The sequence below is a fragment of the Xiphophorus maculatus genome, chromosome 16 (genome assembly GCF_002775205.1).
Source record: "Xiphophorus maculatus strain JP 163 A chromosome 16, X_maculatus-5.0-male, whole genome shotgun sequence".
Classification (NCBI taxonomy): Eukaryota; Metazoa; Chordata; class Actinopteri; order Cyprinodontiformes; family Poeciliidae; genus Xiphophorus; species Xiphophorus maculatus.
The window spans coordinates 16,809,385-16,825,799 of NC_036458.1; the positions used below are offsets into that span (position 1 = coordinate 16,809,385).

At 37.7% G+C, this 16,415-nt stretch overlaps 1 protein-coding gene across 1 annotated transcript in view; it reads right to left on the reverse strand.

Moving 5' to 3' along the window:
* Positions 1-1,900: 1,900 nt before the first annotated feature.
* LOC102226673 (alpha-1,6-mannosylglycoprotein 6-beta-N-acetylglucosaminyltransferase B-like) overlaps positions 1,901-16,415 on the reverse strand; it is a 70,106-nt gene continuing 55,591 nt past the window's right edge. Inside the window, exons 13-18 of the mRNA XM_005807043.3 lie at positions 15,714-15,869; positions 15,405-15,551; positions 11,694-11,810; positions 9,173-9,247; positions 3,138-3,400; positions 1,901-2,595 (exon numbers count right to left, since the gene is read on the reverse strand). Of these exons, the coding sequence (XP_005807100.2) occupies positions 2,397-2,595; positions 3,138-3,400; positions 9,173-9,247; positions 11,694-11,810; positions 15,405-15,551; positions 15,714-15,869 (957 nt within the window). The 3' untranslated portion in view covers positions 1,901-2,396. The remainder of the gene's footprint in view (positions 2,596-3,137; positions 3,401-9,172; positions 9,248-11,693; positions 11,811-15,404; positions 15,552-15,713; positions 15,870-16,415) is intronic.

Consider the following 16,415-nt stretch of genomic DNA (forward strand, 5'->3'; position numbering starts at 1 on the left):
AAATAATGTCCACAGAGGACTGAGTTCAAAACTAGTTTTACAAAACAAACATCAATCTATCAGTCATTCATGCTGTATCTACCAGCCTACTAGTCTTTCTCTCTTCACTGCATTTTTTCCCTCAAAACTGAGATAAACTTTACAGGTGGAATACGGTATTGTGGTTATTCCTATTTAAAATTTTAAGACCCAGACCTTTATGTATGTATGTATATATATATATATATCCTCCCCCATATCCTCACCTTTAAATATTCAAAGCCTCTCTACTGACTGCTGCCACACACATGCGTTTTTCTGCAATTGGTTTCTGAGGATCAAGAGAAAATTTAATATTAGCTTAGAGATTATAAACTAGCGAGGAGAAATGGGCATATTGTGAAATGGCCCTTACCATCAGTCAAAGAGACACTTGCACTGTCATTAAAGAGAAAATAACTGACAAATTCCAGCTCTGTCTTCGAGTGTGTCTCATTAAAATCCTCTTATCTTACTGAATGGTTTCAGCGTTAGTGGAGCAGCAGCGTACATGATAATGACTTCTGTGACACTGCAGCCATTCTTGGCATATTATATTGCCTATTTGAAAAGTGATTTAAATAGTTTTAAGAATTAAACTTTTAATAGTTTCATGAGCCCCACATGGATGAGGCAAAAACGAATAGCTGGAACACAAAGTGACAGGCAAGACAATTAACCTTGGTGCACATTGTTTAACTAAAAGGTAAAACTTTTTAAGTTGCCCTTAAATCACCTATCACTCTACAAAAACACACTTAATCTTAGCGTCCTCTTCACCAGACTGTCATTCAACAAGAGAGTCTTTAAAGGCTTCTTCAGAGCCGCTGGAATACTGACTGCTACAGAAGATCCTTTCTGCTCAGAGCCATCAGCATCTACAACTCCTCTGTGAAGAAAATTGTGTAATATCAATTACAACATTTCATTTCCAACTTGGATTAATAAACTATTTTTGAGTTTAGGTTGAATTAAACCAAGAATATTTTAAAAATCAGCATCTACTGGATGACTTGAGGTGATTCAGAAAATAAGTGAAAATCAGTATTCTTTCTGTACCGGCAAATAGTTTTGAAATCTTGACATCTCTCCGACAACTAGCATGTCAAGAAAACATTGTGAATTTTCAATTAGAGAAATATAATTTTAAACCTTACAGTAAATGTGCCTTGTGAAGAAACACACCTTATAATTTTAGGCAGATTATTATTACTGTATCTCCAAAACTGACCAATAAGAAAATGATATTTAACAAATAAATGCTGTGATACAGTTATACTACCTAATCATGGGTAGCAGGGCTGATTTGCCTCACTCCACCAGGATGGTAAGCCACAAAAAGTCATTGCTAAAGAAGGTGGCTGTTGAAACTGCTGTCTGCAAGCATATTAACAGAAAATTGAGTGGAAGGAAAAATGTGTTGTAGCTGGAGCAACAACACTGATGAAAACATTGTGGTTGGCAGGCTCTGACGGAGCCCTTCATTGTTTGTGTTGTCGCCACTTTTGATTTATGATTTTCAAAATGTCTAGCATAGATGCACAGGTGAAAACTAAGGTGACATTAAATGATGCAAGTACTTCCTCTTGAGCCAGCTCCCACTGTCCGGAAACCTACGCAAAATCTTTGAAGCGCTCTAAGTTATGTTGGGAGTTCCCCATCATCATGGCTGTTAGGCATCAAATTGTTAGTTAAAGCTTCTGCTGCTGATGTCGATCAGACTGCAGCTCCTCACCATCAACAACTTAGACATTCAGATTTTGAAGGCAGCCAATGACGGCCTTCTTATATGTGCTTGTTGGGTAGCAGGAGCACTCAGTGTTAATGATTTATTATAATGCAGTGTTTTTAAAAACATATAAAATTAGCAACAAATTTGCCTCTTTTGTTTTATTAAACAACACTTACTGTATATTTACAAATATATTTCCACATTACATGTAAAATAGTACATCTCTAAGTGATAAATGTCTTTGGGTGCATCTTTACACATATCCATTCCCCACAACGACACAGCGAGGTTTCACATAAATGCACATTTACGACATTTCTTCAAAACAAAAGAAAAGTAGACATTGATTGCTGATGATTTCTCTACGAAGTCATTTATGCAATTACAGATAATGTTTGTTTAATGGTGGCTGAGGTCGTACTTTAACGAGGTGAAACTTCAAAACTTCAGCGTTATATTCAAAAATACAATCATGCAATTCCCTGAGAGGTTGATAAAACTCTTAGCAGCAAATCCAAGGACAGCGGCAAGTGAGTAAGTTGCTATATATGCAGCACAGCTCCTTCACCTCAAAATTTCCTTGTTTAAGGGTTTCTTCTTGGATACAAAAAAACAAAAGAACTCCCTACGACGGGCCATTCTTTGGTCATAAGCAGTCCCTGCACAATGCCACCTGTCCTTTCCGATAGTCCCTGCAGGGGCAAAGGCGTTGGTATTTGGGACTAGAGCCAGCACAGCTGAACAACAGTGGATCCTGCTGCAGGCTGCATTCAGCGTGCTCTGCAGAGAAGGCAGGGAAGAGGTGGTTCATCTCGGATTCCACTCCTTCACACTGGCGATCCAACCTGGGCACCGAAGTTAAAAAATGAATGGAAATCCTTTAATATGTTTGACATCATTGCTGGCACAAACGCCTTAAGAGATCCATGATTATTTGACATGCATATTTATTATTCATGCTACAGTGCTGCCTTTAGACGCTCGTAGGGAGAAAGGAAAACCTAACCAGTCAAACTGAGCCGAGAGGTTTTTCCCTTTTTTTTTTTTGCTTGATTTTAAAACTAGGCATCCAAATGAGGCACGAAACCCTTTGAGGAGGATTGTAGTCAGTAAAATGTATTGTTTTCAGATCTAGATCTGTGGCACGCAGTTTTGAAATGGGTCCAATAACACATTTAAGCTTGCAGTAATGGGGCAGATCATGCTTTAAACATTAAGTGAACTTTTCCATTTCTGTATCAGCTGCCTCGTTATTGCATGCTGCATCTGGGTGAAGTTATATGTTCACAGCATGTCCTTGGATGCCCAGTGCTGTAAAAAGTAACTTAATTTAATAAAGTCTTTTTCACTAACTATCCAAATGAAAAAGAAAAGAAAAAACTCTTACGCGCTAAATGCTTCTTTGATGTTAATAAAACGATGCAAGGCAGGTTCACAGATGAGTCCTTCACTCTGGCATGCTTCCACACACGACTGGCCTTGCAGCGATGTCAAAAGTCGAAGTGCAGTAAGAGGAGGCCATGATGGAAAGGAGCTGGTGTTGGCGGCCCAAGTTAGCATTCTGGAGTTTGGCAAAGGCAGAAAGGGACCTGACAGCGAAGCCCAAGATGTGTTCACAGGAGGAAATGGAATCTCAGGCGAGCAAAAGTCCTGCAAAGGTAAAAAAATGACAAACTAGATACTGAAGATTTGAGTGGCTCTCTGTCGAACACATTATATATTGTAGATTGTTCATATCACTACGTATTGTTTTTCCATGTTTTGTCGCAGTGCAATGACAAACTTTAAAATATCTTCTTGAAATTTTATGAAAAGAACCAACTGTTCTGAAAGAATGGTTTTCAAAGTGTTTTTCTAAAAAAATCAAAATACTGTCCCGTAAACTGACATTCAGGCCTATTTACTCTGATAGCCACAAATAAAATTGCTGACAACTAATTGCCTTTATCCCTCCTCAGTCAATACTTTTTTTGAAAAATCTTTCCTTACATTACTGAAGTACTTTGGGACATGTCTCTTCAAAGTTTGCACAGAGAGACGCTGAGATTTTTGGTTGTTCCTGTTTGGAAAATAGCTTAAGCTCTTTTAGATTTGATGTAGAACTTGTCTGAACATCAGTTGTTTCCAGGCACATAGTGCCATTATATAGCACAAACAAGTAACTATGGTTCCTGTATCTGAGGCCTTAGAATTGGCTTCTGACTCTTTAATAACCACCTACTCTTTTTAACACCCCTTTCAGGAAGTCATCATAACAATGCTTCTTCATCCCGCCCACTGGTGGCGTTTACTACTCAGTGAAGGCCTTTTTTAAATCCAAATAATGTATGTTTGATGAGAGAATGATATAACATGACAAAAAAGTCAAAAAAGTAGAATTTATCTTAGACTTTCCATAGATTTTCAAATGGATTTAGGTCAGGACTTTGACAGAACCATTCTAATATGATGCTACTATACAGTATACAAGCTAAGCTAAGCTGTTCTATTGCAGATATTATATATGTGCTTGAGCCCACAGCCTGATGCTGCCACTATGGCAAGGACTGTTTATGTGCTCTGCTAGCTTTACACCATACATGGTGTAATAAGTTGGCCTACTGTTTGGCGAGTGGTGGTTTTTCTGATTAAAGTGGCCATGTCTCGCTAGGTTTGAAGTTGTGTCACACTCTCTTCATTTTTAGGATGAACATTTGTAAGATGTTAAATCAAGATGTTCATGTCGTTTTCTAACCTGATGCAGATGGGTAAAAATGAGCTTCTCATACAACTTTTTTCATTCAACCCTGCACCAAAATAATAATTAAATTCTGTATGATTTCCTAATAGTTGTGTTTTATTTGTAATTACAGTTAATGCCCTGCTTTAAATGGTATCAAAGCAAAAAGTACTAATTGTATCCGACACGTTCCCGTAAACCTCAGCCAATTTGCATGGATGCAAAAATGTCTCCAAAAAACAAATAAGATGTTGAGGCAGAACTCGGTTGCGGTGAGTCATCAGATTACATTTCCCCCTCCAGCTGGGCCTATTAATAAAACCAAGGTAATAACATTTCTCTGACATGTCCCTCTGGCCTCTGGACCCGTTTATTAAACAAGCTCCCCATGCCCACAGGCAATAACCAAGCTTCCAATCTCCCAATCTCTGCTGCACCTTCTCTCCTAAACACAGGCGACATCTTTGATCCCTCTTCTCTCATACACACATGAAAAAGTAAAAGGTTGGGAAAGGGTACCAACCTCAAAATGTCATTTCTACATGCAAGATATGTATGTGCTTTCAATTATGCTTTCATTTTTTTTATACTTCTAGATATAAAGCTTTGATTGTTTTCACAAGCTTTGAAGTCTTAAAGTAATAATTTTCCGTTTTCAAGGTTACTCTTCTGAAAGATAAGTACAAAGACTTAAATCGGGAAACATTAACCACTTGTTAGTTATGTATTCAGACATTAGTACTGGGATACCACAAAGCTTTGTCCACAGTTCCAAACTATTTCTATGCAAATGAGAGAAATATGGATTCAAAGAGTTTCACTTCCTTCCAAGGATCACGGCCTTCTTTTCTGGTTTAAATATTTAACATATGTTGATTCTATCATCACCTACTGGAAGTGAAGGGTATAACAGTGGTTCTGATTGCAACCACAGAGTCAAAGCCAGACAAAAGAAACCAGTTAACACTTCAGCTGCAGTGGTAAAATATTACCAAACAGCGAAACCATGTAGCTCAATTTATAGAAAACCTTTAAATGTATAAGATATCATTAACACACTAGATACATTCATCACTGAATGAATGAACTTTATGGATAAATGGATCTAATAATAATGCTTCTGGAGTTGTACAAATTCACTATTGTCTTCATTATTAAATTCACTGTGCCTGATTTTATGTAACTTTATTCAATTTATAAAGTGACATTTAATTAATCAGAGCAACACAAAAGACAATCAGGCACAAAACAAGCACAATGTCCCCTCTCAGTCCTGCCCGAGTTAATTTATTATTATTCAGACAATTGGAAAATAGTGCATTACCTTAAATGTCAGATTTAGCATAAAAAAGCTCCAATGTCTTTAAGATGTCCCTGTTTCAATGTAGGCATGACTGAGATGCCATAGGAACATGCAGTACGATGGTAACAGTGGGTCTGCAACTCTGCCAGCTGAGAGCGAGTTAACAAGGATGACAGGTTCAGGGAAGGTAAAAGATGTCTGGATTATGATAAGTTGAGCCTAAAAACAGGAAAAATCCAAACATGGAAAAGATAAAGTTAAAGAAGTTAAACGAACACGGATGAGAGTCTGATTGGTAGTCTGCACCAGGGGGGGTCATGCTTTCAGTCGGTCATGGTCAGTAAGCAGGCGTATTTTTGACACAGGGGGATGTGACAATGCCTGACAAAGGCTAAGATATATTTTTTAACCAGGCACAGCAAAACACTTTCTAAACAACAACAGCTTGATATGGCTGGAAGAGATCAATGTCTACAATGCAAGATGTGTGTAGATGTTAGGGGTTTTATAATGAATACCAATAGACAAAAGAAGCAGAACACAGAGATACACCTTGTTCTAATAGCTGATTTTTGAATGAAAATGAAAAAAAAAGTAAATGTTCAGGCAGTGTTTTTTTTCTCTGTCATAATAAAGTTTTAAGAGAACATTGTGGGAACTGACAATGCATATATTACTTAAAGCAAAAAAACTTAAAAGAAAGCAACAGGCGACACAGGAAGAGAGAAGGAAAAGTGAGAACCTCTTCATTACAAAGAAATATAGATTAGCAAACCAGTGGACATATGCCTGCATAAAAAGAGAAAGAACTGTGCAGATGTAAAAATACACAATTAATGACTTATTCTTCAAAATATTTCTCAGAGCACATGCTGTAATAAAATAACTCCTCACACAAACAGACTAAACATTACCCACTATCAACGACACGTTTTTCAGCACAATGGGATGCATCAAACAAAGGAAGGATCTAAATATTCTGACCCCCCAGCATCTATTCAAGGTTGATCCAAAAATAATAAAGGATGAAGATGACCTTGGAGGTATTAGAGATAAGAAAGTTAAATGGCAAAGGGACCGAATTGTAGAATGCAACTTGAAGTTTCTACAGAGCAGTTTAGACTACAACAAAGCAAGTCATTTTTCATCTTACAAACAAAACCAAGAAAATATCAATAAAGATCCACTGAGAACATAAGAACATACACTCATTTTGTGTGTCCCTAGCTCTTTGTTGAATAGGAAGACATCACTAATTTGCATATCAAATGTTAAAATTTGAGTCATTGCATAGTGGACCACTGCAGTTCATGAACAGAATCAATAATGTCAACTATAATGGTTTATCAACATCAATAATTTGAGTTTTCATGTTTTTTATATTTTATTCTTTCTTCTAACATTATTTACAACAATTTCCTCCAAATGACTGTGTTTTAGAGGAGGACCTCATCTGCAGACAGCAGGGGTACAGGTGAAAACCTGTGAATGCAGGAACACAGCACAACCCAGATGAGATTATCCAATAAGTCACAGCCGAATGAACCAGGCTCTGAACATTTTTTGAAAGGTCAAAGCGGTGGAAAGTAAGGAAGTACAGCAAGTTGGGCAACAGAGCAGCAGCTAAGACGATTCGAATGTTTTGTTAGAAACCACAGCAGTAACAGTATTGTACATGTCCTGGTAAAAAGACAGATACTGGAAATGGGAAGGTTTATCTGATCACTGAGATATAATAAATCCTCTGACTACTATGTTTTTTTTTCCTTGTTTAACATTTAGACTCATCTTGAAATGATTATTACAGTGTGTTGCTGTGTAATTGGCAGAATGTAAGCAGAAGACCAAATCAATTTCACTTTACCTGTTTTAATCAGATTTAATTGGGCAGATGATGTGATTATCAAAATGAATCAGATGTAAACACCACAGGCTCATAAATAATACATTGTTAAAAAATGCTAGTCATTTTAAAGTAACAGTTCCTAAATTTAATGTTAAATGTAGGTTGCAACAGGAATAAATTCTACACAGATAACTAAACAGAGGCATTTACTTCCAGTTTAGTCTCATCATATTCGACATTCTAAATATTCACATGTTTTTATCAACAAACAACATGAACAAATAAACAATAACAACTCAATTTTATCCATTTTTTTCTTACTGAAGGTGTCACTTTATAACCATCTTTTATACTTTAAAGTGAAAACCTAGGTTTACGTTTGTGGTTTGCAATAAAGAGAAACATTTATTGCAGACAAACAGCTATCAGTTGCAAAATTTGTTATTAGATTGATTGAAAAATGTTAAGAATTACCCTTAGTGGCAGTCTCAATGGAAATTAAACTAGCTTGACAAGTGTTGTTAAACTTAGTGCCCAGAAAAGTCCACAATTTTTTTTTGTTATATTGTAAATCTGATCATTTTTTTCTTGTAGAATATTATTTATGAAGAAAGGAAAAAGAAGATTTTTTTCTATTCAACCCTGAAAGGCAAGCGAGAGAGAGAGAAAGAGAGAGAGAGGATGAGAGAGAGAAAAAAACATTTTACAAGCATGTTGGTGCTGTGCACTTGCAACTACATTTTAATTATTTAATTGCATTTATTGTTTTTAGCTATTTTAAAACATCTTTTCATCTTAGGAACAAGAGGAAGTGGTATCTGGATTCTAGCCTTTGATTTTCCTTTTCATCTTTCAAGGCTAATGGTTTGTCTTCAATGCGTTATGAGGTGGAAAGAAGTATAACAAAACCAACCAAACAGAAACACGTACCTTTCAAAAACTGTCTCTATTTTTTTAATTTAATTACAAGTCTGGTGAAACAGTTGGTAAATGTTAAATTTCCTTAGATACAGAAGGAAAGAAGCTATTTTAAAAGTGTACCTAATACATATTTCTTGGATTATGTGCACAATAACTAATATTAAAACTGACTCAAAGCCTTTCATGTTTTTGGCTTTCAACTTTAGTCTGGTAGTGTAATTTCCATGTATCTATTGGTCTTTTTAAGGCCATCAGAGCAGCTCCCTCTGCCAGGACGTAATATATATGGCAATATATCAGTTTTCATATAAAAGCACGGGAAAGAGTGGCCATCTTCAACCTCTGCCAAAGCTTAATATCACAAAGAGAGTATTGACAGAACATGAATCTGAATCAATGTCAAGTTTATAGGGGGTTTCCTGCATTCTCTACCTTCTTTCAAAGCACCGTTAAATCTGTTCTGGCAAGATTGCAAAACTTTACGGGTAAACAGGGATGCAAACAGACAAGCCTGTGACAGTAAAAAGCGAAAACGTTCATCTTGCTATCGACTTGTTGGTGCAATCACGACACCCCCCCCCCCCCCCCCCCCCGCCAAAACAGCAGGCTGTTGATGCGAGTTCAAATACCCACCTGATTCTGAATGTAGGCATGAACCCTTTCAAGCATTCCCTCGCAAGTGTACTCGTAGGGCAGGAATGGCTCCACCTGCAGACAAAGAAGAAACAGAGGAAGTCAGTGTCTGAATGTGTAGAGCCGAGCCGCTGTAATTACAGGAACCGAGCATCTGATAGTTAATCCTAGCTGACATATTCATTAGCGTAATTGTAGAAGACTTATATCATGCCACAAGCTTCACATAAAAATCAATGACCTAATACATCAAAGGTGGCAGCCTTGAAAATTTATTTAATTATTATTTTTGGCAATGACTACGTCAATATATCATACAATGGACTGAGCTGACAGCAGACCAAAAGGTCATGGAGCAGCACAGATGGGGTTTTAGTGTAATCTGGGTCCTGCTGGAGCGGCTATCATGGGGCACTTTGGAAACCTGTCACTTGCCTTCTGTGGTTTCATGACAGAAAATGGTTTGAAATTCCCTGAGAAGAGCTGATCAATAGCACTTAATCCTATTTTCTAGTATTTGATGCAAATGGAGACCACAGGAAGAAAAGACGCACTTGAGTTACCACCTTTTGAAGCTGATAAACTCTAGGATAAACTCTATTTTGAAAGGAGCTCTTGTGGTGGTTCCTCTCTTTGATGTCGTACTCACTGTTTACCATCAGACCACCAATGTATTTCTCCATTTAAATTGGTTCATTCTAGTACTCTGTTGCTCTTAGCCACGTCTTATTACATTATTTTATCCGAGTTAAATGAAATGGAGCAGGCACTTCATCAGCTGTTGTGCAATGCAATTTGCCTTTTGGGCATCTTGTTATAATGGAATGAGAGAAAAACAAATCATGCAGGGTGATTTGAATTTCTGCGGCGAGAACGCACAGAGACATGTACAGTAGAGGAAATGTTAATCTGACCTACTTTTGATGTGGCAGGTTTACTCTGTGTGCAACTTTTGTAGCAGTTTATTTTTTATGAAGAGATGTAGAAAATTCATAAATCTAGAAAAAAAATGCTTTCCCCCCCAAAAAAGGCCATTTTCAGTGACAGTGTGTTGATCTACTACAAGATGTGGAGGAAAATACCAACACAACCGTCAGACCTCACAGAAAAGATGGTGCTTTAATTGCATGTTTGCTGTTTTTTCTCCAATTTTATTGCTGATCATTATAACCAAACACCTGAATATCAGTTCCTTCAGACCAAAGGACAGGTCTCAAAAAGTTACAGCTTTCTATCTGAATGCACTTGCTGTTACAGTGTGTTGTTTTTATGTCAGTTATGGAGTAACATCTTCAACAACTCCGAGTGGCCTTTCAGTACATGCTAGTGCAGGAATTGTTCCTTTGTAGACAAAACTTTCTTTGCAGCTTGAACCGTGTCCTTCGCTTTTATTGTGGAGTTGATACCAAATTTTTGAGTCTAGCAAATGAGCGTGAACGGTTAGATGTTCAACACTGAAAATACAGTTTAATATTGAATTAAATGTTTGTATTTAATGTTTGGATGTTAAATTACATTTGCAAAGTAAACCTAGCCTTGCATCCTGCAAGCAGGTAACACAAACCACCCGTCATCACATCAATTACCACGTCCGCACAAATGAAAAATGTCACCAAGTAGACCAGTTGCTTGGCAACAGAGGCTGTGGGAACTTCTCCCGTTGCGGCTAGTCAATAAACAGTCCAACACAAGGCCCCTAGAGAAATATGAAAGTTTGGCTTTTGCTGGACAGATAACAAGATGTGATGTGTTGATGAGCCAGCTTTAAAAGTCAGATTTTGTGGTTGAGCCAGGAAACGTTTTTCTTGGATTGTTGATTTAAGATGAAACTGACCAGCTGCTTGCAAACATTCATACTGAGCAAATAAAAAAAAAAATCAAATCGGATTTTTCTTTGATTTTGTGTGAATTAATCACTCCAAGCTCGATCCCTTTCTGCTCTGCCATTAGTCATCTTGCATGTTGAACGTCGCATTTTCTTCCCCTTGGATCAGCACTTCAAGTTTCTAACAGGGCAACGACTTGTACTTTGTTTTGCCTCTATCAGCAGGAAACACCTGGTTGGTAGAAGTGCAGATGCATCTCTGCACCACGAGAGGTTTGGCAGTGACTCTGGGTTGTTCTGGTGACAGATTGAGAACAGCGTGATTGATTCATTCGATGCAATGCAAACAACGCTTGCTGCCTGTGGGGCTGGCCTCCAGAATGCTGCTGTGTAAAACCAGGTGTGGGCACAGTTTACCAGCAGAGCCACTCAATATCTCAGGCAATTAGAGGCAAAGTGAGCTGAGAGGAAGCCAGCTAAGCAATTCTGCTGTAATGTCAGATGCCAAGATTAAGAGCTTTATTAACGGCTGCAGGGTTTAAAAAGTGGGTCAACGCAAGCTGAAGGAGCTCATTATAACCTCACCTATGTGTAATATGCAGCCGTGTGCACCTTTGCTTAACGGTGATAGTACAAAAAGCTTTATTTTGATGGATAAGTCAAGGTTTGGGTAGAAAACAGAAGCAATTAACATACATTGATCTTCATGATCTCACGGATTGTGGTGTCAAACACTTCAGAGTGGTTGAAGTCGATGGTGATGACATGTGGCCTGCCGATATACTCCTCTGCGTAGGGATGCTGCGAGGACACCTAGGAGAGAAATAAATGGGGATTTATTTTTGTTTTAAGTCACAACTGCAGTTTAATTAAAGCTAAAACAAAACGTTCTCTGTGGATTTTTATATTTACATTTTGTCTTAATAGATCCCCAGATTTCAGTGTGTTTTATTGGGATTTTGTGTGATATCCCAAAACAACAAAGTGCAAGAAAAAGTATACATGATAATATATATAGCAAATAAATTATCATTTTGTGTTCCTTTCCCATATGTCAATTTGTTCAGTCCTACAATTACAGCAAACATGTTTTAAGGGTATGTTTCTGCCACTTTTTCACATCTAGAGGACAGATTTTCTTTTCTGTTTACTTTTTGCAAAATAGCTTAATTTCAGTCGAGCTTTACGGCTAGCGTTTATAAACCTCAATTTCAAAGTCTTGCTAAAGATTTTCCAGTATGAGACCGGACTTTGGCTTGCCAAATCTAACACATAAGTATTCTTTGAAGTCTTTGTCTACTGTCTGTACCTTTTATTGTCCTGTTTTTACAAGTTGTACGTCATCTAACAGGTTTCTTTCCAGGATTGCAATGCATTTAGCTTCATATATCTTCCCATCAACTCTGAACAGTACTCCTGCCTCTGCAGTCTCTCCACAGTATGATAGTCACCACCATATATTAAGGGAATTGTGTCCTGGCGCTGATGATCAGTTAGTTTTCTGTCACACATATATGTTCTTTGTGTACCCCATATGGTAAAAAGGACTTCTGACAAAACAAAATTCAACAATATTTTGTTTTCTTGCCACTTTTGTATGAAAGACAGATTTGTGGAAATGCATGATTAGTAGTTGTACTGTCTATGTTATTAATTAGGTGAGTTTTCAAGCAATTAGAAACTGTCTAAAGGAGATGAAATACAAAAACAAATCTCTCAGAATGGTATACAGAAAAATGTTCAGACCTGTTCTTTCCCTTTCCAATTGCCTTCTACTTTCACATAAATCCCCAGCTGAGTAAATTGAGTTATGATGTTGTAACCTCGTGAAATGTGAAGTAGACCAAGAGGTATGAATATTTTTGCATATGTAAATAAACAGGTATGGTAAGTAAGTGCACCATTTTTCTGTTATCATGCTTCTCATGCATCTCATGTATCAGGATTTCCCTTTTGGCAGTTTGCTACTCTGGAGCACGACTGTGGGACTTAACACGATGCCAAGGAAAATAAACAGTAATTATTGTAGAAAAAGAAAAAACTCCTGCTGCCCATTAACCTGGAAAAGTGATTTGTAAGACTTTTTTAAAAATTAATCTGGAGTTCAGTGAGTGGAAAAAAACACTCAAGTTAGCTGCAAATGGTCCTCACACTGAATATCCCAACAAATTCCCCTCCAAGGTCAGACTTTGTGAAGCTGAACAATAATGTCCGTGGGTGAGACCAGGATTTTTTTTTTTTTTTTTTAACAGAGATACGTGTGGGAGTTTCGATCAAATGTGCCCCTGTAAAATCTGACAAGGGATTACCATTTAACTCAGCCTTTTGAATGTATTGCACTTTTCCCCCCTGTTTTTATTTACAAATTCAAACAACGGCTAGCGATATAAACATAAGCAGCAGCAAGACCTAAATTGTACATGGTAGATGCATATTGTTGTAGGATAGTGTATATGCATTCATTGCTCTACACACAATTATTGCACATGGAGTTTGATACTGAAATTCATCTGTCGTTTAATGATAAGTTAGAATATGTGAACAAGCTCACCAGTTTACAGGAAATAAAGCTCATAGATTATAAGTGAGTCTAAATGTGGGAGAGTTTAAATTATGGATACCTTCCCTCGCAAAATATGCTAATTTTCTGATATAAAAGTATATTTTTAAAAAAAAAGTTGTTTTCTGTAGAGGGGACATCACATTTGAAAGTCCAAATCCAAATTCAGCACAGTGCATTCCAAGAGGACTATGTGACCTAGCTGCATACAAATTGTGATGCAGATTGTACAGGCTACAAAGGCTACTACAGTTCATAAGGTTGTCTTTTGGTGCAGCTGAAGAAGAGGCGTAGATAGTTGGAGGATGGGGAGACAGGAGGAGCTGGAAGAACTGTCAAGGAAACGCAAGAGGAGAAAGAAGAAATGATATCCCTGACATGTGAATAAAGTGGCCCACAGTTGCACGCATCACTTTGCACTTAGGCTTTGTGCTGGAAGAGCATTGCTTTTTAAACATAAAAAAAGTTATTAGCTAAAGTGCAAACTGCAGATATATATTTCTGATAAAAGATTATAACCCACAGAGGCGTTTCTTCTTATTTACTTTACATTGAATAGTAAGCCATTGTTAAGGCGAAGATGAGTTAGTAAAGAAGGTCAATGTGACATTTTATATCGCACAATTCTTGCAGCAGGCTGTGTCTTTATGATGAAAAACGATGTGATTTACGTGATGGGGGGGCTTGTGCCCCAGAAGGGCTCTATTTCTAGCAATGCTCCCACCCTAGAGCGACATCTCAGAGTCTACAGGCCCCAGTTAGCATGATAAATGTTAAAGTTCAAAAGTCTGAGAAATTATAGAACATGATTCTCAAAAAGTGTTTCCTGATATTTCCAGATGATGGATTTGAGAGAGCGGGTGTATAACAGTATCCTCAACTCCAGCTTTAGCACGCATTACCCCAGCAGCTAATGACAGGTGAATGAATGGGCTCCTTAAGGTGCTTTAACAAGGCAGGAGGTCTTCAAAAGCACCGGTACATTTTTTTCTAGTTGGAGATCTGCTGTAGGATTCTACATAATCTGTAAAGTGTTTACTTCCACTGGAGCTGAAGTGCATTCAATTGACTGCTGGAGACAGATGAGAGAGGTAGGCAACAGGCACAGGCATTTCATGACTGAAGACAACATCGAGTGGTACAAAAATACACGACTGAGATTGAGGATAAAATAATTGAGGTGTGACAGTTGTGGCTCAAGGGATGGCGAGGAGCTAGGCGAGGTGCATGAGAAGAACTTTTTCCTGAACTGAACCCAATAGAAAAAATATATTCAGTTTAGTCCCGGCTTCCACTGATCAAATCCTCTTTTTCTTCCTCCTTGAGCACACATCTGTAATAAGGCTCTGCTCCTCTTGTTTGTTTTTGCATATCCCCACAGACTTTCTTTAGCTTCCTGTGATCATCTCCTCATGGACTTTTAAATTTTTTTCCCCCACTGAAAAATGGGTTTAAACACAGATCAAATAAAGACCAAACTCTGACCTCCCTTGCTTAGAGCAGGTCATGCAGAGGGGCCGAATGTGTCCCTGACATTTACAAAACAGATTCAATATTTTAGTTACTGCTGCCAACATAAAATGGACAGAGATGTGGCTCCAACCTTTGAACATGAAATGAAGAAATTTAACTTTCTGTCACCTTGCTTTTTTTTCCTGTTACTCAGGGTATTGTTCATTTTTTTGTGAAACTTACTAACTGAAATGAGAAGTGTGAATAAAGCTAACATCAAAACCAGGAAATAGTTGTTTTTTAAATTATGTTTTGCTGTGTAAAACTCTGGAATTGAAAGAGACCGAATTTACTTTTTATTGTTGCAGTAGAAAGAATATACAACATGCACCTACCTTTCTGGAGGTAGGCTTGCCTCTGAAGAACTCGTGATTGAGAGAGCTGTGAGGTGGATTAAACTTAGGTTGCAGAAAAATGCAGCCATTGGCTATGGCTTCCAGAGGAGCGGGCCCTTCATATGGGAAGCCGAACCCGATGAATAGCTTCCAAGGAAAGCGACAAACAAAAGATTTCCTGTGAATACATCAGGCTGCTCACATCCAGGCAATTTGATAAGGCAAGTCCACACATTCACAACTACAAGCAAGGCAAGCCATTTTAAGGAATAAACTGAGCTGATACAACTATCAGTAGTTCACCCTCACCTTTGCTTTTCTAAGGAGCTGCTGTAGCTCCTGCTGAGGCAGCAGGCCATGATTCTTGACAAAGGCAGGAACCTCTGGGGGGCGCTGCGTCTCATAGTACACTGTGCCATGGATCTCCATGTAGCGATGCAGGATTGTCAGGAAATTTTCCTTACCCTCAAAGGTAGAGAATAAAGAGATCGACTCTGTCAGTTACTGCTAGGATGCGTGAGTGAATTTGAAAGTCTTATAAGTCTTATAGCATAATTAGCTACATTCTCAGTATTGCTTTAGCTTTAAAAAGCCCAAAGACAGATTTGTCTTAATTTAGGAGGAGATTTTTTTTTTCTTTCCCACAAAATTTTGCCGACTGGTGAAACTTTGAATTTGTAGGGAACCTTGTTGCAACGCAATGCATCTAATACCAAACTTTACATTACATAGCTTTATGTTGGTCCCACTTGGCAGTAAAAAAATGTCAAAACAATAATGGATGTTTGAATTTTTCCTTTCTGTAAAAAAAACAACAAAAAAACAGAAACTGCAAATATTAATTCCTTTGTACAGTATTTAGTAGTGGGTAAATAATTTCATTTGCAGCAGTGTTTTATTTAAGGTTCCCGTCAAAGACATTGAACTTATCTGAAATCCATAAAACCTTTAATAAACCAAATGTTTAATTAACATAAGACTTCAATGAAGACATAGGTACAATCTCATAAC